This window comes from Xenia sp. Carnegie-2017, unplaced genomic scaffold, assembly GCF_021976095.1.
Source record: "Xenia sp. Carnegie-2017 unplaced genomic scaffold, XeniaSp_v1 HiC_scaffold_14, whole genome shotgun sequence".
Classification (NCBI taxonomy): domain Eukaryota; kingdom Metazoa; phylum Cnidaria; class Anthozoa; order Malacalcyonacea; family Xeniidae; genus Xenia; species Xenia sp. Carnegie-2017.
The window spans coordinates 898,167-918,254 of NW_025813447.1; the positions used below are offsets into that span (position 1 = coordinate 898,167).

Below are 20,088 nucleotides of genomic sequence, written 5' to 3' on the forward strand. Positions count from 1 at the left end.
GCCGTTTGCACAGAGCCTGGACAGCGATTTATCCTCTGGAGTGGATAATAATAAATCTCTTCAGAGGAAAACAAGTTTTAATTGTACAATCAATGAATACAATGTAAGTTCAAAGATAGTAAAGTTTCATTTTTGTTAAGAAAATACAAAGACCTCTTTAACACTTATGAAAATATCAAAAATCTAACGCCATCCAGCCTTGGTGCAACCAGACAATAATAACCAATGAAATTACTTAAACGTTTTTAGGCATCGCTCAACCAAGGATGTTGTAGACACTCGGCTGCAGTTGCTCTGTTATTTTGAACGTAATCTAACATTGGAAGTAGAAACGAAGCCAATTGACCTGCATCCTTCTCGTTCCATTCGTACTTTTCAACGAGAACACTCTCCAGGGGCCTGGGAAAGAAATAAAAATACTTCAACGAATGAAAACGCAGTAATTTTAGATTCTAAGAAGCAAATTTTTGTCTCGTCCTCCTCACTTTGGCAAATACTTCGAAAGAATTATATTGAAAGATTAAATCTACATTGGTGGGACTGTCGACAATATAAAAATAACTATCACCTAAATCCTTACGAATAACAATCGTATTAAGACACCGAAATTCATCCACATAGCTACATGTTTGCATGATATTCCTCAAATGATTAAAAAACACGTGTCTTTTAAAAAAGGGGATCGCAAACACTCGCTGTCGTAGCAACAACTTATTTACGGACTGTTGCTAAAAGTTAAATTCAACGAAGTTTCAGGAAGTTTTCACAAACCAAGGTCTTAGTTCGGTGATGTTTCTTAATATTCCTGGAAGAAATAAAAACAGACGCCATATAAACAATACAAAAATCAAAATAAATTAAAATCAATACATTATCGTCATCACTCGCCTTTCCTGTTAAACATATCGCAGGAATACTTTCCTCCCAGAGCGATATTTTTTGGTATCTTTCCAAGCAACTCCATTATATGAGCTATATGATCTGAAAATTAGTGTAACGAAACACTTCATCAACTACATCCACCATCCACTTAAATTACAAATCTTCAAGTTAGTAGTAATTTTATTTGAAAAGATAGAAATTGCAATACATAGTTAAAATAGAAGAATTTGCGTGGTTCGTGGTTTTGGCATGTTTATAATTCACTTCAAGGGTGTTTAGGTGCACTTAAAAGTAGGTTTGTGGTTCATGGGCTTCTCAAGGAGTTCAAAGAGGAGCACAAACATGAAAATCGACAGCAAAATGAATGCTTTCGGCCATTGAAAAAAACCAATAAAAGCTTTACGTGAACCTTAGTCTCGTTCCCAGGGCCTCTCTTCCGTAAGAGCATTAACGCTCGTTCCCAGTTCTTTCGTTTATTTGAGCCCCAACCTTTTTTCAGGGCCTTTAACTACATTGGAACATGAACATTAACCTGTTCACAAACCCAATGCTGAACGCTTTACTACAAAGTGAAGAGTTGCGTCTGTAGGCTTACACGCAGGCGAATTCACGTTTAACCACTTATTTTTATTTACCTTCATCACGTGAGTAGCTGTCACCAGAATGAGGCTCGAACAAATAATCTCCTGTGAGCAATTCAAAAGCCTAGAAAAGCACGACACTATATCAAATAAAACCAAAAATAACATCACTTTCGCTCAGTTAATAAGCCCCTGTTAAGCGAGCTCGAGGTCTTTACGGAGAAATATCGGACCGAAGATTTTTTGCAAAGACCGAGCCCATATATGTCGTGGTTTTTTGTGTAGTTTTTTTTGCGTTTTGCTTTACGAAGTTTGTTTATCTGTTATAGTAAAATTCGCATGTTGGACCGTGGTCCGGAAAATAATGGACCGTAAAAAATGTTTCTGAACCAATCAAAGCGCGCTATTTTGCCGGAAGTGACGCTGCTGGCAATATGATAATATTTCTTACTGGGCACTTTGGTCCTGTTTCAAACGTCTTTTTTTTGCATGTGTCGAATAAAATAGTTTGAATTAAGTGCACGCGAAATTCGACGTATGAAACAATTAAATTCGACTGCATTAATTGAGGTCGACTGCTTTAATTGAGGTCGACCTTAACTTTAAAGTCGACCGGCTTGGTCTAATTATGCGACGAAAGTACGACGTCGTTTCACAGGCTAAATTTTGCATGTGTCGAATACAATTTGGCTCTCGCGTTTCACTCACAACAAAGTCTGGAATGAGATAAAGCCAAGACGTCGGGTAATAATTGCATTCGACGCATGGGAAATTCGACGTTTGAAATGTACAGTCAAATTTGTATTTCGATCGAATTAAATTGCTAATTGTATTCGATACATACAAAATTCGACGTTTGAAACAGGTCTTATCGATCAGGACAGCATTAACGTGTACAATCTACATTGTAATCGATACTTTCCGGTTCAAAATCATTCACAGTGTTATGTTATTATAGTTTATTAAAGTCAAGTTGTGTGAGCATTAATTATAAACGCTTATCAAAAACGTTGACATTTAAACGACGATTCGTATTCCGTAAGAGTTCAACTCCCACACCTAAATACCTTCATCTACAGTGCACCCTTAACCATAAACTGGACTGGCTGGGGTGTCACGTGGCAATTATGTACAAGAAAACTTCAAAAAATTCATTCGCGTTAATTTTGAGTATTACGGTGGCTCACAAGGGCCACCACACAAAATAAAAATATTAATACACACACAAAATAAAAATACACACACAAAATACATTATACACACACAAAATACATTATACACACACAAAATACATTATACACACAAAATACATTATACACACACAAAATAAAAATACACACACAAAATACATTATACACACACAAAATAAAAATACACACACAAAATACATTATACACACACAAAATAAAAATACACACACAAAATAAAAATACACACACAAAATATGATTGCGGGCGCTTGCAGTGTCGGCTTACTCGGAATTGCTCGTAATTGATCGTTTTTGTTTTCAAAGTTCTAATGGTTCCAACTTCCAGAGTACATAACAAAATTCACTGATTTCACTGTGATCAATTATTTCAAAGTTGCTTACGATATTGCTCCCCGTATTCTGGTTAAAATTAAGGTTAATGTGTTGTCCTTTGAAAGGACATTATTGGTCTAGCCTGTCCTGTACCAGTTATAAACAGCTTTGGGGTACTTGAAGTTGAAGTTAACGGACTAGCAGAGCTCGAAGGGCAACTGCTTGAAGAGACGCTACTCGTCATTGACGCTTCAGAACATTTTGGCAAAGAAGTTAATCTTCCCAAACGCACACCGCATTTGTGACAAAAAGAAGCTTCGTCAAGTGATTGTGCACCACAGTTGGCACAAAACATAATTATGCCAGGATTATGCAAGAGCTTGCTTTCGATTCCTTTTCAAATGTAATTTCAAATGTTTCGCAGTTGAAACAGTTAAATACGACGACAAGTCGACCACATGTTAAAATCACAATTAGTGAATTACACATATCTGATTACAAACTGATAATATGATAGTCAGACCATCCGACACTGCAAGCGCCCGCAATCATATTTTGTGCGTGTATTTTTATTTTGTGTGTGTATTTTTATTTTGCGTGTGTATTTTTATTTTGTGTGTGTATGATGTATTTTGCGTGTGTATTTTTATTTTGTGTGTGTATAATGTATTTTGTGTGTGTATTTTTATTTTGTGTGTGTATAATGTATTTTGTGTGTGTATTTTTATTTTGTGTGTGTATAATGTATTTTGTGTGTGTATTTTTATTTTGTGTGGTGGCCCTTGTGAGCCACCGTAGAGTATAGTTCTCACTGCACATACCATACACGCAGTACTCCAAATATCCGCTGGTGGTCCGTATGATGAGCCAACGAGAACCTCGATACTGCGATATTGTCGAGTCTGAATCTCATCCGTGAAATGATGATCCTGGAGGGAAAGACATGGACTAGTGACGTCATAGATAGCGTCAAAGAACGCAAATGAGCACATAACTAGGGAACGAAATTTATTTAATGAAACAAATAATCAAGTGCAAGACTTCGAAAGTTTTGCAATGGTGACATTATATAGGCTAGGCCATTGGTTTAGTACAAATTGAGCTACAGCAACGGATTCAGTGTTATAAAATACATGGTTTTGATTTTCTTAAGATCAAAATTTTACCAATGAAATCACTTCTATTCAAAACATAAATACGTCCAAAAATGAACTGCTGTGATTTATAATGACGTAACCTTCTTCTGCTAATGCTGAAATTTTTACAGAATTCATCTGAACATGCGCAGTCAATTTGACCAATTTTCCTAGTTCATGGTCATGGCAACGAGCAGCATGCAACAATGAGCCGTGAATAATATTGATTTCTAAAATGTAAGCCGAGCTTTAGCAACCGTTGAAAAACCAAAACTATCAACAAAGACTATTGTAGTCGTTTAACGGTATGTTTACAACATAAGCACTTACCACCCAGCAGGCGTTGCCAAGGTCTGCTATTTTGACACTTTTAACATCGTTCTCCGCGTCTGAAAAGTAGATCACAAAATTCTTTCCTCTCGTCTTACTTCAAAATCAAAAATCATATCCATGAATCCATTTATTATTTAAACATACTGATAACGGTATCCATCACTTCAGACTCGTTTCCATCTCCCTCGCTTACGTCCAATTTTTCGACATTTTCCATGGTCTCGTTAACACCGACATCGCTAACAAAGACAAACAAGTTTCTATTAACCTGAACAAAGATGGTGACGTAATAGTCACGTGACAATAACGATTCAAATATTTTAAAACTCGAAGCTATCCGCTATTCTGATAGAGCTACCGTCGATTGGTAAGGTCGTCTAGAAAAGCGAAGTTACAGAGAGTTCTTTGCATCAGTTGTATGAGAAAAGTCCATTACGATATCATCTCTAAGATTACCATTAATGAACTTCAAAATATAGGTAGAAAATGTCGCTAACATACCCACAACAAACTTTAGATGACGATGTTTCCATGAGCTGCTCTTCACAAAATTTCCTTTCTTTCTCGTTATTCACACTCTCCCCATTACTCCATTGCATTTGCTCGTCGTCGACATTGGCCGCCTTGGCTTCGGCTACGACTCGTTCGTTACCGCCACAAGTGATTTGCGTCGAAATTTCGGCGTCTGTTTTAGTTGTAACTATATTTTCATTCTCTTTGTCACATATACCATTGACATTTCCATCTTCTGATGTTTGTTCTAAACAGTAAATATGTACATATATCATCATGACTAAAATACCGATGACTGAGTTTCTAATAATCTACTCTTTTTATAGTTCTTATCATTATTCTCATTTTCACATAAATACAAAACAAGTGAATACCAGACACGTACGTCACACAACTTTGCTTGAATTGAAAACAAAACAAAAACATGAAATCGAGGCAGACAATGACATCATTGATACTTCACTTGTTTTCACTACCATCAAACAAAAGATGCTATCACACAAGCTCGATAATTGGGAAGGTGGGACGATACTCATGTATGTATGTTTTCATGCAAGTAGTTTCTCTTGAAATCAATTGTAATTCTCGATTAACACTGATTAAAACATAGAAATATATGAACACCCCTCATTATCGATCTTGCGCAGCTCGTTATTCCTCTGGAATAAAAACTTCAAGAGCTCATTGTGAGAAATCGTTCTCGTGGTTTTGACCAGGAGGTGAACAAACATCGAAACTAACTACAATACAATATATCAAAAAAATATCCATTTCATTCAATAGCATTTTGTCATTAGCTAAGACGAGTATGAAATGAGATATTTCACTTACCATTGTTATTTACAGTCGGTTTAATTTCAAAAGCACATTCAGCATTTGAAACGTTGTTTCTCTCGTTGCCGAGTTCCGTATCGTCGTTAGAGCTTCGTGACCTTGTCGCCGCTTCCTCGTCGATTGTTTTATCGAGTTTATCCTGCTCCAGTTGATATTTCTGCTGTTGTTTCTTTAAACGTTTCTTTAGCTTTTTTTTCTGGTTTTTGGTTAGTTTCTCGACGCTTTTCTGTTGTTCCTTCAACGCAAGCAAACGATACAAAAAGCATTCCCTATGGTCAGCGGTCCTACCATGATAACATACTTACTAGAATTATATGTTGAGGAGCCGTTGCAACTGCAAGAAATGGGTAAAAAGCCTTTCTTAACAAAAAAAGATTCTTTTCAATACATTACACGAGCAAATATGTAGCCTCCTCCCCAGTGCCCTAAGCAAGTGGAACATAATTACATAAACACCCTCCCCCCTCAATTGTCAATTGGGCGGTAGTGGTATAGCAAGGCTGCAAGGTTTGGTCCTTTGTTTACACAATGGCTGATTATTGGAAAAGTTGTATAAGGGGAGTGAAAAAACGAGCTGGCTACACTTTGCCAAGCAATATTAATGAACCAACCATTCCTTTTTTCACAACCTTTCTAAGATGGTAATTTTAAACTAAGCTGTAGAGGAATACCATTTCATGAAGCTCACCGATGTCGGAGGAAAGATTGCCATTAAGGGAGGCCATTTTTGCATCATAAGCAAGCTTTTGGATTTCTTTATTGTTAATACAGTAGAGTATGTTCTCTGGTTTTATATCTGTGTGAATGATGCCACATTTTGAGTGGAGATAATCTAAGCCAAGGAGAGTCTAGATGAAGCGATAAAGTATAGTCAAAAATAGCAAAACCACAAATAAACATTACAACTGGCAAAAATTGTAAATTTGTCCGAGTTCATACCTGTTTGATGATAGATTTAACTTGTCTAATAGGTAGACCAGTGTAATTTGATTGTATTATAGACTTTAATAAATTATGACCAAGAACTTCAAACACCATGCATATATCTTAGAGGAGTCAACGATAATGCATACCATATTTGGACAGGGTAAAAGATTATACTAATCAATAAACACTCGGACACATAAACATCCACTCAGAAAAATACACACAGCAAGCTTTAGAACATTCTAAGAATTTCCTTATCCTAACATCTACACAACCCTGGAGGCAAGTTGATGATATCATGACAAATAAATCAAAAGATACGTGTGCCATGCACTCCTGTGATTTTAAAATCATCTAACATCTGTACAACATGTCTATGACCAGCATGTGTTGGATCTGTCCTGTGTACCTGGTTAGCAAAAATTAAAAAATCATGATTTAAGCTACATTGCAACAGATATTCAAAGACCACATTTAAATGACGCGGTATACCTTATCTAATAATTTCTTTTCATCCAAAGCAGTTTCTGTGTAATGCGATGCACTTTTTACAATTTTTAATGCAGCATAGCATTTATTCCTGTACGAGTCAAAAAGAAAATTGTTCTGAATAATTCCTTATTTGGTTCCACACGAAATGATGTTATCAAATCACCTCAAGTCCCAAGCAAGCCAAACAGTCGAGAAATGACCCCATCCCAGTTTACGTATAATACTGTATCTGTTATTAAAAAGATCACCAAGCTTCACAGGATGATAACCACCTAACAAAAATAGAAACAGTAAATTTTCCTTACATCTTTTCAACAAATTGCACAAAAGATAAGTGTACCTATTTTTTAATAAGATTATACAAGAGTATAGCATAGCAACAGACATTCTTTTAACCCAATAATATGCAAATGTTTTAGCTCAAATTTCCTTTGACATAGCAACATATTTGGAATAAGGAAACGACGAGAATTTCTAAATAATATTATACTATACTTCTTACGCCAGTTACATGTGCATTCGGGAAGAAAATTAAACTCGAAATTAAATCAATAAAAGCAAACGGATATATAGCTAATGAGAAAACAAAACCTGTACAACGATATTAATAAAAATAAGCGAAAGGGAGCGCGAGGCAACTTTTAGGAAATCTAAACTTATGCATGCCATGTTAAACGTCAAGATTCACAATTGTCAGCCAAATTCAACGTACAATTGTAAAAACATGTATAATTATCGTCCTACACACGCGAGATTACAAATAATACCATTAAACTGTAAACACCATAAAAATTATGATTCGGCGTATTCAATACTGTCGATAAATATGTTCACATTGCATTCAAGTGAAAACATTTATGAATACCAGCATATTGACAAGCATCTCGACTTCTTGTTCGCGTTCAGTGTACGTTACATTCATAAATAATAGACAATTATTATCATACGCACTCAAAGATTGCTGTTTGTTGTCTGTTATCGGAGAGAAGACATCAAAATGTTCAAAAACATAATAAACAAAATACCTCTTTTGTAGTCTCCGACATCCTCTTGCTCTTCCGAATCACTGTTATCATCGTCGTTATCACTCTCGTATTTTGGTGGCGGATTATCTACTCGACTGATAAATATTTAAGAAGAAAGCTTTAGGCAAACGTCAAAACTCTATTGTCTAAGTAGAAAGTGACTTTCTAGTATTACTTCGCTTTCTTGTCAACTTTTCCCGCGTCCCGTTTCATAACTTGTTTATTTTTCGTCGCCTTGCCTCTCCGTTTCTTGGCCTGGATTGCGAGCACTGAGGAAAAAGATTCGGCTTTAAAATCATCATGAAGAAAGTCAACAAGTGCTCGATTACAAAGTAAACGATTATATGCGAGATGCGACATACCTTTCCGATTCATATTTGGGTTCATTTTGAGGTAAACAATGTACTTTTTCGCTTGTTTTGAAAGCGTTCGGTTCCGATTACAATTCACACGCAAGTGCTCCACTTCTCGGAAAGGGGGGGGGGATGATACATGCTTTGACCAGACGACCGGACCGAATTGATTAGGTATTCAAAGGCTCATGAAAATAGCTTAAAAGAGGAAATTACAAGGCATGCCCTTCTCAGATTAATTAAGTTTGATGACTACTTGCATCGCAAGCTCACTGATGTGAGTATGAAACAAATTTTCTGAGTGAACCATTACAATTTCTTTTGAGCAAAAATCAAAGATTTTAATCACCATATATGGTCACCTTTTGAAGGATGTGTTTCACAGGAACATATTTGTTATTGCGACATTCTTTTTGAGAAGAACGAACATACGCCATTACGCAATAAAGACACTGTGTGTCGCAACAACGATGGACGAGGAGCAAATGGTTGCGCTAAACATGTCCGATGGTGAGGCAAACGAAAGAGGGGCGCAGGACACATCGAAGAGGAAAGGAAAGGCGCCAATTAAAGCATCAGTCGTGAAAGGATCAGAGGAATATTTGCGTAAAAGGGCACGAAATAACGAAGCCGTTCGAAAGAGCCGGGTCAAGTCCAAAATTAAAATAGAGGAGACACAACTGCGCGTGAATATGCTGTCAAAAGAGAACAGTGAATTGAAGACAAAGGTCACGCTATTGACTAAAGAACTGAACGTCCTTAGATCGCTTTTTGCCAATGGTGGCATTACCATTCCGGAGAATATTACAGTCGATAAAACGCTGGAAGTTGGTGCAGAGGCTAGTGTCAGCACCATCGTAAAGAACGAAGAAGATATTGACAATGATGTGTAGGTATGAACAAGGTAGAAGTTGATCGGTGTTGCTGCGAGTTTCATCAATTCGTTTCGCGGGAGAACGATTCTCTTGATGTAAAGATATTCACCATTTATTCTGGGTTAATATCTGGGGATTATGTATGCGTTTATACATGGGGGTGAGATGATTTAGTTAGGATTGATACATTTTCAACAAGTGCTGGCGTTGGTCAATGGAAAGAACATCCAGAATGTTATGATTGACTGCCATGAAGCCATAACTGAGTTCTCACTCAATCTTAAAAATTTTTTGTTGTATAATATTTACAAAATAATTTTTTCATGCTGTGTATTGGTAAAGTACTGCTAAATACATCAAGATAAGGGTGCCTATTGCTAAGAAACAACACAATTGTTGTTTGAGCTCTATTTAATACTGGTTACCAAATATGGCAGTTAAGCACTTCAGAGAATATCTATGGATGCAATCAACAACTGGAGTATTAAAATTATTTTCACTAAAATTCAGCCGTGTTAAATATAAATGTACAATTTACCACTGTAATCAACACACAATTTTATCATAGCCACTTGGTGACCATATTTTTTGTACAAAACTATTAAATATATATATTGTCACATATGAATATGCGTATTGTTTTGATTGTTTTCATTGATTAAAAGTGAATTCATTCGATTGATAAAAAATACTTCTCATCGAAAGCACTCTATTTCTTGATTAGCCATTCTTAGCTCCCTGTCCTCAGCGCAGCTGGGCAAAGATCCCCACAACATGACCTCCGTCCCTAAATAACAAAGGAGAATATAGTTGGTAAACTTGAAAAATGAAAGTAAAATTTTCTGCATAAGTACCTGTCGAATCAAGTCTTTCCAATGGATATGTCACATCAGAGTGAAACATCCAGAAATGACCATTGTTACACGAGGTAAGGCAAGAAGAACATGGTAGAATGACATGATAACCCACAACACAACCACTAGAGATTGAAATTATATTATACACAATATTACAAGTGGAATACGAAGGATTGGATTCCCCCAAAACATAGTTTTCATACATTTATCGTACATTTCAGACACATATACACCACGTCGTGAATAAGAATTTAAGTCCTATACTTCAATGATATTTATTGTAGAAAACGGGATGTTCATGGATGGTAAAATACTACATTTTCTACATAAGTCTAATGAAAACTGAAAATTTCTACTCTTAACAATTTTCCTCCTTACCATCGTTGACATGCGACATCTTTGATTCGACAAAAGCAACTCTTCGTTCTGTAGTCACTTCCAATCAATTGAATGGACCTAAAAGTACAAGTATTTTCAATACCCTAAAATACACGAATGAAAGTACACAAATACAGTCAAAAAGCTTACTGTTCTGGAGGTAAGTCTGTCGAATAAAGCTCAACTTTCGTATCGGCTAATAATATAGCTTTCATTCCACGCGCACACAAGCATGTATCGCAGTTTATGCAATGCAAATATATCACTGTTTTATCGTGAAAACCTGGCTGGATATTTCTTGACATGACGAAGTCTATTTTAAATATCTTTACCAATATAAACACGTTGAAAGGCTATAAAACGGACACTCAATTGCAGCAATGAACGTGAAAGAAGAATGAAATCACAAAAGTACGATATCAAATTAGCATTTAATAATTTCTAGTAATTTCATTGGATGTAGCTACGCAACTGAAGTCGAAATCTATTTGTGGTTCTTTAAAAAAAGGGCAAACTCCCCAAGTAAAACCCCCCATGTGCGGGCAACGGATGACCTCATGTAAAGGCTAAATTTTCATAATTTCAAATAATTAATTATTATAGCATCAATTTAATAAATTTGTTAATCTTCTGTCAATTATTAAAACCTTTATGGAATAATTTTGTGTTCTAAAATAACTCAATAAAACGATTATTACGACGCCTTTTTCTTAATCTTTTTAAATTCTTTCTTTAATTCCGGTTTCCACCTGGTCAGTTCCGCGTATTTTTTTAACAAGCGCTTCCAATAAGCACTGACGTCCTCCATTCTTAAATGATTCCATATAAACTTTTTACCTCTATAAAAACGATTCACGACCGTTTAGTGAGAAATAATCGATGGAACAGAAGCAAATATAAAAATGTTTGACACGCTGTAAATTTTGTAAAACATAAACGCCGAAACAACGTTACCTTTTTGCAATTTCATGAGCAACATCATCATTAGCTCGAGCGAACTCGATCAAATCCCTACATCAAATATCGTACAAACATATCAATTGTATAAAATATACTTCAATAATACATTCATCATTTACCTTGCATCGGAAAGATCACTTTTTACTGGAATATAATGAACCCACGGTTTAAGGGCAGGATAAAAAAACTCCAACCATTCGTCACCAACATGAAAGACCAACGATCCGCACAAAAAAAGATGCTTGAAACGAAAACTAGCTGCGACGCCTCGAAAGTTGAATAAATATCTAAGAAAAATTAATGAAAGAATGATTTTTCAGAGTGTAGACTACAGATGAAGTGTGATATGTAGTACTGACTTGTAAACGCAATGGTCTTCTAAAGATATTTCTTTAGCAGCAGGAGCGTTTAACGTGTCCTAGATTTAACGTAAAAAAATTAACAATAGTTAACATCCCCCCGGGATGTTCCCAAAAAACAATTTTGACATTTTTCAAAAGAAGAAACTGGGAGTTACAGAGTGTACAATGAATGTAAATGGGCACAAACCAACATATAAAAACAATAAACAGAAATCTTCGTTCATTCATGTCGATGAGTTTGTGTTGAATATACCTATTTTGAGCATTTAACAAAAAGCTTCACTTCAAAAAACGCGTTTGTTTTAGATTGTAACGAAATCTGCCCGTGAGAAATAGCGTTTTGAAGAATCTACAAATCGATCTTTTTTTTGTTGGGGGGTGGGGGGAGGCATGTCCGCAAACTCTTCTTGTGGGGTCGCGTTTAAGGCTATTAAAATGGGGGAGTGAAGTTTTCTACTTTATCTGATTTCCAGGCCTGATTCTTTGTGTATTGAGCATCGACAAGATCTGGTTCTTTACGAGATAGTAAAACTAACGGATCACGTTCATCACTTGTCCTAAATATCAAAAATAATCATTAAGAAATACTGTAAACCATCTATAGGCCCCTCCTTCCATGCATAAGCCTTCCCCTGAATAGACCAACGACGATCGTGAGTCTCCATTAATTCCACACATAAGCCCACCCACATGTAAGTTCACCCACATAAGCCCACCCGCATGTTAGTTCACCCACACATAAGCCCACCCGCATGTAAGTTCACCCACACATAAGCCCACCCGCATGTAAGTTCACCCACACATAAGCCCACCCGCATGTAAGTTCACCCACACATAAGCCCACCCGCATATAAGTTCACCCACACATAAGCCCACCCCATGTAAGTTCACCCACACATAAGCCCACCTGCATGTAAGTTCACCCACACATAAGCCCACCCGCATGTAAGTTCACCCACACATAAGCCCACCCGCATGTTCACCCACACATAAGCCCACCTGCATGTAAGTTCACCCACACATAAGCCCACCCGCATGTAAGTTCACCCCACATAAGCCCACCCCATGTAAGTTCACCCATACATAAGCCCACCTGCATGTAAGTTCACCCACACATAAGCCCACCCACATGTACCCACATATAAGCATGTAAGTTCACCCATACATAAGCCCACCTGCATGTAAGTTCACCCACACATAAGCCCACCTGCATGTAAGTTCACCTACACATAAGCCCACCAGCATGTAAGTTCACCCACACATAAGCCCACCCCATGTAAGTTCACCCGCACATAAGCCCACCCGCATGTAAGTTCACCCACACATAAGCCCACCTGCATGTAAGTTCACCCACATATATTGGGTTGGTGTTGTGGCTTTAAACAGTGCTTTTAAGAACTATTACATTTTTATTTTGGTCATTCACCATGGTATTTTTTATTGTTAAAACAATATTTGAACTTATAAAACTGAAAACAGCTTTCAAAATTTTATCCCAAAACAGATCTTGAAGAAAAGATTGAATTCAATTCCATATAAAATTGAGTCTCAACAGGACACAAACCCATTTACCTGGAACCACGAAAGAATGCTTTATATTCCTTCACATTCCATGGAAATTCTTTGGCCTTCCTAATTTAATGAAAACAGCAAATGATTGACCTCAATAGGTTTGATTGTACATGTGTAACCTCATCAGTGTGCGAATTAACAGTGTGCAATGTGCAATTTGCACATCGTTTTAGCTAAAATGAAAACCATTGCACATCACTTTTTCAAGCGATATGCAAAAATCAGCGGTTTTAACGAAAAACACTGCCGTAAATGATATGAATTTGTTCACGTTTAAAAATATTAATTTAGCAATTAGCGCTATATAATAATTAACGTAATATCGATTTGATTATGCCTCTAAAGAAACACTTTTGTCAAAAAAATTGCACATCGTTTTTTCTGAAATAATTCGCAAACTGAACCTCATTATGTGATATTCATACTTTTCTAAATCCTCACGCATTAAATCCCATCTTCCCAAGCCAGTGGGATAAATGGGCCAAACAGCAGGACCACCTTCCCAAAAGGTCCATGCAGGATACATGATATCATACTCTTCTTTTGTCTAAAACATTCAGGACAGCTTTGATAACCGACTTCATAAGAAATGTTATCTTGAAGCAATTACCTTACTAAATGAGAAAACAGGAACAGGGTCCATCCAATAAGACGTCTAAAATACAACCTCTTTTTAAAGAATGACCTATTAACCTCTGTAAAACATATGAATAGCCTGCACACCTGTGGATAATCATGTACATTAATGATCAGTTCCATATTGGGTAACTTGTCTATGATCTCAAGAATAAAATGTTCCACGCCATTACACCTGAAATAAAATTACTCATAAAAGAACATTCAAGGGCCGGATCAATGCTCATCTTACATGAGGGCTGTATTTTTTAGTTTATTATTAGTCTATTAGTCTTATTTAGTCTTATTTTAGTTTATTTAGTTTATTTTTTAGTCTATTATTTTAGTTTATTTATGTTTCAATGACGCACTTGGTAATACTCAATAGCATATGTTGGTGGTATATAATATGCAATAACCTTTAAAATGAGAAGTTCTACCTTCACTGAGCCTTATCTAATACTGTTATATCAATCCCCTACAGTACGTAATACCATTTAAATCTTTCTTAGGGATGCTTGTGCTAGAGAATTCCTGAAGACAGTGAATTCAACACTAAGTGATAACAAACCTTGCTTCGAACATACAATCATTTTCTCTGAATAATTTATGATTGATGATCTGATAGTGCGTTCCTCTTGTCTCCTTTTTTGCCTTGTCAAAATCTAACTTTGTTATTCCACCTTTATCTCTCCATAATTTGAGATCTTCCTCTATAACATTCTTGTAACAACCACTGTTCACATTGGAGCACTCCTTATACCCTGAAACACTCTGATTGATTTTGTTCAGGTAAGATATCCATGAATCTAAACATCAAATTGATAACAATATAGCAAATAAAGTGCCACAATCACATATGTAGCCTACTGCTTCATGTTTGGCTGTCTTATGTATATTTCATTTAATTGGCGTCATATATATTCTTCTTTATAATGAATACAAAACATTTACATAGCATGTGGGCCACCTAAGTTGTTTTTGATAAAACGTGGCTCCTTAAAATTGATTAAATTTAAATACTTTAGAGAGCACAAAATGTCAGAGGTGTTTGTTGCAATGGTTTTTCTTAAAAGAACCCATGCAAAATGGCACAACACCGACCAGGTGTTTCTTCTGAGCGATATTTTCGCAATAAATTTCGTCACCTTTCATCTTGTATTTGTAAGAAGGATCGAGCTTATCTTTGTCATGGTCAACTCCATATTCATTGTGAGCACATCCAAGAGCAACTAACGAAACGTTAAGGCACAACAGGAAAAAGCTTACTCTTGCTTTCATCTTTGCCTGCTAACTCTGGTTATTATATTGTATTGTGGCCAGCAATTTCAACTTAATATGCAAACATGTACGTGTCGGACAGTCAAACTCACACATGTTTAAAAGCAACACAAAAACGATGTTTTAATTTCCATAACAATAGTGCCTCTAAAAGCTCCATAATTAGTAAAGCATCAATAATTTTCCCAGGCAATTAATTCTTGCATTAAAACGTGGATAAAGACTTAGTTGTTTCTAGAATTTCTGTTATTTCACTTTGACAGCAAAATCATTTTATTAACTAGTACCCAGGTCGCTTACAATTCGTCACGGCCACGGCCATGAACGTTTGAATGCTTCCACTTCTATTGTAAAAAGATTCCTTTAGTTTATAACTTCAAATAAATGACAGCAGGTTGATAAATTATGATTTGCAATTATAAGAAAAAGGGCCAGTAAACTCATAGATTCACGTCAGCATTTGTCACGTCAGTTTTTTGTAAAGAAAGAGAAGAGTGCATTGTTCGTTAACAATGAACATATGTAGTGAACAAGATACTTGTCTCCCCCTCCTGGTTACACGAAAATATAATATACTCGCAAATAAGTTTATCGTAAGCCGGGGGTAGCTCACAAGAAAATGTAAAATAACGGGTCAAGTATGGAGTGTCAATGAAAGATAAACATACCTTTCAAAAAAATGTGTGGTTTATCGTACTTCGAGGGTCAAGTTTCGACGGATCGTTGATAAAACCGAGGGAATGACTTCTATTGAGCATTTAAAAACTGAAATTGAACGGCTAAATAAAGAATTACAGCAAGCAAGTTGCGATAAAGTTAGAGCTGCCGAGTATGGATTGGCGGTCTTGGAGGAGAAGCAGACTTTACAAGAACATTATGACGAATTGGAAACGCAGTTTGAAAGTAATAAACATGAACTGGAAAGCATAAGAGAGGTTTGAGATGATTTCGGATATTTGTACGGTCATTTTGCCTGATAAGAGGTAGAATAGCCATTGCAAGTCCGTGCTCTTTCAGTCTTTCACAAAAGAAAATTAATCCAATATTATTATCAGTTTTGATTAAATTACAAGCGGTCAATGAGATTTTCTTTAAAAAGTACGAAACATGCTGATTTAACACGTACTGGACTTTGTAGACTTGCGACGAGTGTTTTGTGAAATGAGGTTTGTTTCGGTAATCAAAACGTGGAAGAATTATGAAAACTATAATTTTACTGTTCCGTTGTGAAGCGTTGTAAATCGATTAAGTATTTGCGTATTTTAAATAACTCAATTTCCTCGGCAAAGCCGCACCATAAATAAAACAGTAATTGAGTTTGTGTACGCATAAAAACATCAATACACAGCTTACAGCTGCATCATTCAAGACTAATCTCAAAAAATACTAATAGTAAAACACTAGCCAGCAGGTGATTTGAATATTACATGTTAAATTGAGCTCACCAGCTATTGAGGGTAGTATTAAAATATTTTGATGTGGCAACGAAAAAACATTTCTTCTAATCTTTTTGTTATAACATACACAGGCTTTAGAACAGCTCAAGTCTGAGCATTCAAAAGTCAACAGATTTGGCGATGCACGAGAGGAAAATTTAGTTCAAGAAAGCGAATCCAGGGAAGCTGGATTGCTTGCAAAGATATCGGAACTAGAAGAAGATCTGAAGGTCTTAAAGAAAAGTGAACGCAGATCTGCAAATGAGGTTGAACGATTGTCCGGACAAAACAGTGGTCTTCTAAAGGAGGTGGAAAAACAACATGAGGATTTGAAAAAGGTTAAGCTTAACTTGACATTTTTTAATGTAATGTGGTAGCTAGTAGCGAAGCCAGTTTGTTTTTTACTTCTACAATTCAAATATTTTTGAGTTCATTCACTGGGAAAACAATGAATGAACTAATGTACAAAAGAAATGAATGATAATTTCGCTGAAAATTGCATTGTAAGAGTAAAAAATCATGCTGATTTTGCCACCTGGCTTCCCCTGGCCTCTTGTTGGCTCCCTCTGAACACAAAATTGGCCCCCCACTGCTTGGGTCCTTTTGGTACTTTTTTGTGATTGGTATACCAAATATTTTATTGGAAATAATATATTGCTCTCTTGAAGTAAGAATGCATAATTCAGTCACATCTGATATGTTGTTATTAAATTGTTGTGCAAATGCATAGAATATAGCACTTACGAAATTGTAGTTTTAAAATTTAAATTGGAAAGGTATCTCCAGACCTTCTGCCACATAGCTCGTGCTTCATGGGGTTTTTTGAGGTTAATGGTCACCCTGTGTATCCCTTAATGTGACCATTTGTACAGCCAAGAACTTTCAATGTGTAAGTCGTGTTCTCAATTTCTTTTTTACTGTAGGTGAAAGGAGATCTTCGTGAGTTCAAGATTCGCAATGCGCGTCAAAATCAGGAATATGCTGAACTTGAAGAGGAGAACACAAACCTACAATCGCAGCTTTCGGCGTCGAAGTCAAAGCTTGTTGAATACGAGGCATTGAAGGTAGAAAATAGCACGCTTCGTGAGGAAATGGACGTTATGAAGGTTCAAATTCAAATGTCCTCAGGCAGAACGGAGGAATACGAAAAACAGTTAAATGAAACTCTGGAGACTTTGAAAGAACAACGCGAGCGAAATACTCAGTTACAGAAAGAGTTACAGGAACGAACTCAGTTACCAAGTGTGGAAACCTGGGCGATGGAAACGAGGGATTTAGCTAGCATTGATTCCTCGGACGATGAACATCCATTGGTTAAGAAAATCACAGAAGAATACCATCAAACGTCAGCAGAACCAAAATCCCCGGCACCGGGACTTGTGGATGATCTCATGAAAGAATTACACTGTACCGAGTTACGTGATCTTGAAGTTCAGTTGACACAGCTTAACAGCGAGAAAACTGCTTTGACCAATGCGCTTGCGCAACGCAATAAGGAAGTTTTGAAACTGAAAGAAGAATTCAGTGCATTTTCGACCATACAAGATTCACGTGAACTTCGTAGGGAAATTCAAGGTTCCACACCATCTACCGAAGACGATGTTTTTGTCTTGAGTAATCAAATTAAAGAACTAGAAGAAATGAAGAAACTCGTCAAGAATTACCAACAAAAGAACGCCAAAGATCAAGTGACGATTAAGAATCTGCACGCGGATAACGACAAAATAAAAGGTGAAAACGCTTCGCTAAAAAGTAAGGCGGACGAGGCAGAATTCCTGTGTGGCAGAGTAAAAGAATTGGAAGAGAATCTTATCAATTATAAAACAAAAGACGAAGAGTCTGAAGATATAATACGCACCCTTCGAGAAGACGTGAACTCTATGACATCACTTGCGGGCGAAGCTAAAGGAAGTCTGACCTGCACTCAGGATGAATTAAAGTTAGTGAGCGAAGATTTGGCAAAGTTGTATCAACAAGTTTGTACTGCTAATGGTGATACACCTAACCACATTGTTCTTGAACACCTCAGAACACTTTCACCCAAATACAAAAAATCTGACAAAATATACGGTCGAATACTGAATGGTGATGTGATGGATTCATCAAGTGACGCGAAAGATATCTTCATCAAAAATGGTGGCGAGAAAAATGATGATGTGGAAGTGCACAATGATGAATTGACTGAAGAGGAATCAAATGGCGATCCTCTGGCCTGCTATAAACTTATATCAGCCGTGCGCGATCAGGTTCGAGTCTTAAGGAAAGCTGTTGAAAAAACCGTCGATATCTCGCGCGAACATCGCGAGGCACCCTCGCTTCTCGTGGGAGGTGAAATCGACAATATCGCGTCTAGTGACGATAGTTCATTGCAAAATCAAATTTTGAAACTTCAGCAACTTGCAGCTTCCAAACGCGAGCAAATAACAACCTTGCGTACGGTCTTGAAGGCAAATAAATCAACATATGAAGTTGCCTTATCAAACTTAAAGAGCCGATACGAGGATGACAAGGCACTTCAAAACGAGGTCATTACCAAACTAAAAAGAAACTTGAAATCAATGCAAGCTGAGTCAGCTACCTTCCAATCGCTGCGAAGCATGTTCGCCCAGCGTTGCGAGGACTATGTTGCGCAGGTTGACGAACTTCAACGACGATTAACGGCCGCTGACGAAGAGAAGAAGACGCTGAATCATTTACTTCGAAAAGCCATACATCAAAAGATTGCTCTTACACAGAGGCTCGAGGAATTTGAGTTGGCACGCGAACGTTTACGTGCTTACACGAGACGAAACTTCAAACAAGTTCAATCTAAACCAAGTACTCGAGTATAGTGTTGGCGTGTTGTTATACACGATGACGTAGACAAACGCGTGGTCAGCGCGTGCGTCATCGCGACATTGTACAAGAAAACGCGTGGTCATTGCGATTTTAGTCCCGCGAGAAAAGAGTTGGAGGATTTTTAGTTGTAGTATAGCTTATATACACTTAAGTGTTTTAAAAAATTGACAGTTTTAAAGTTATCAAAAACTTGTATATACATATATATATCATAGCAGATTTTATCTTGAGTTATACATTTTTAACTATTCGTGAAAAACAAAGATGATATTTCTTTCATTTATCGTCGACAGTACAAGTAAGTAACAATATGACA

At 36.7% G+C, this 20,088-nt stretch overlaps 5 protein-coding genes across 5 annotated transcripts; 2 read left to right on the forward strand and 3 right to left on the reverse strand.

Annotated features, from left to right (window-relative positions):
• Positions 1 to 59: 59 nt before the first annotated feature.
• Positions 60 to 8,808, reverse strand: LOC124434877 (SRSF protein kinase 3-like). The gene is made up of 18 exons (XM_046984805.1): positions 8,608 to 8,808; positions 8,421 to 8,514; positions 8,246 to 8,340; positions 7,384 to 7,492; positions 7,221 to 7,308; positions 7,050 to 7,137; positions 6,741 to 6,847; positions 6,490 to 6,649; positions 6,107 to 6,135; positions 5,799 to 6,036; positions 4,956 to 5,214; positions 4,599 to 4,693; positions 4,452 to 4,510; positions 3,807 to 3,914; positions 1,518 to 1,587; positions 889 to 981; positions 772 to 805; positions 60 to 399 (listed from the first exon to the last, which is right to left on the reverse strand). Exons 1-18 carry the CDS (start codon positions 8,630 to 8,632, stop codon positions 246 to 248), a joined length of 1,905 nt encoding a protein of 634 aa, XP_046840761.1. The 5' UTR covers positions 8,633 to 8,808; the 3' UTR covers positions 60 to 245.
• A 203-nt stretch (positions 8,809 to 9,011) lies between these two features.
• On the forward strand, positions 9,012 to 10,101 carry LOC124434892 (CCAAT/enhancer-binding protein gamma-like). The gene has a single exon (XM_046984830.1). It carries the CDS (start codon positions 9,069 to 9,071, stop codon positions 9,489 to 9,491), a length of 423 nt encoding a protein of 140 aa, XP_046840786.1. The 5' UTR covers positions 9,012 to 9,068; the 3' UTR covers positions 9,492 to 10,101.
• Positions 9,709 to 11,098, reverse strand: LOC124434891 (protein FAM72A-like). The gene is made up of 4 exons (XM_046984829.1): positions 10,859 to 11,098; positions 10,709 to 10,786; positions 10,328 to 10,452; positions 9,709 to 10,260 (listed from the first exon to the last, which is right to left on the reverse strand). The coding sequence occupies exons 1-4, from the start codon at positions 11,011 to 11,013 to the stop codon at positions 10,169 to 10,171; spliced, it is 450 nt and encodes a 149-aa protein (XP_046840785.1). The 5' UTR covers positions 11,014 to 11,098; the 3' UTR covers positions 9,709 to 10,168.
• Positions 11,099 to 11,120: 22 nt separating this feature from the next.
• On the reverse strand, positions 11,121 to 15,702 carry LOC124434882 (protein O-glucosyltransferase 1-like). The gene is made up of 11 exons (XM_046984816.1): positions 15,366 to 15,702; positions 14,789 to 15,026; positions 14,326 to 14,413; positions 14,213 to 14,257; positions 14,028 to 14,149; positions 13,603 to 13,662; positions 12,488 to 12,587; positions 12,028 to 12,086; positions 11,788 to 11,955; positions 11,663 to 11,719; positions 11,121 to 11,547 (listed from the first exon to the last, which is right to left on the reverse strand). Exons 1-11 carry the CDS (start codon positions 15,496 to 15,498, stop codon positions 11,403 to 11,405), a joined length of 1,215 nt encoding a protein of 404 aa, XP_046840772.1. The 5' UTR covers positions 15,499 to 15,702; the 3' UTR covers positions 11,121 to 11,402.
• Positions 15,703 to 15,970: 268 nt separating this feature from the next.
• Positions 15,971 to 20,051, forward strand: LOC124434875 (protein bicaudal D homolog 2-like). The gene is made up of 3 exons (XM_046984803.1): positions 15,971 to 16,433; positions 17,027 to 17,272; positions 17,858 to 20,051. Exons 1-3 carry the CDS (start codon positions 16,239 to 16,241, stop codon positions 19,763 to 19,765), a joined length of 2,349 nt encoding a protein of 782 aa, XP_046840759.1. The 5' UTR covers positions 15,971 to 16,238; the 3' UTR covers positions 19,766 to 20,051.
• Positions 20,052 to 20,088: the final 37 nt, after the last annotated feature.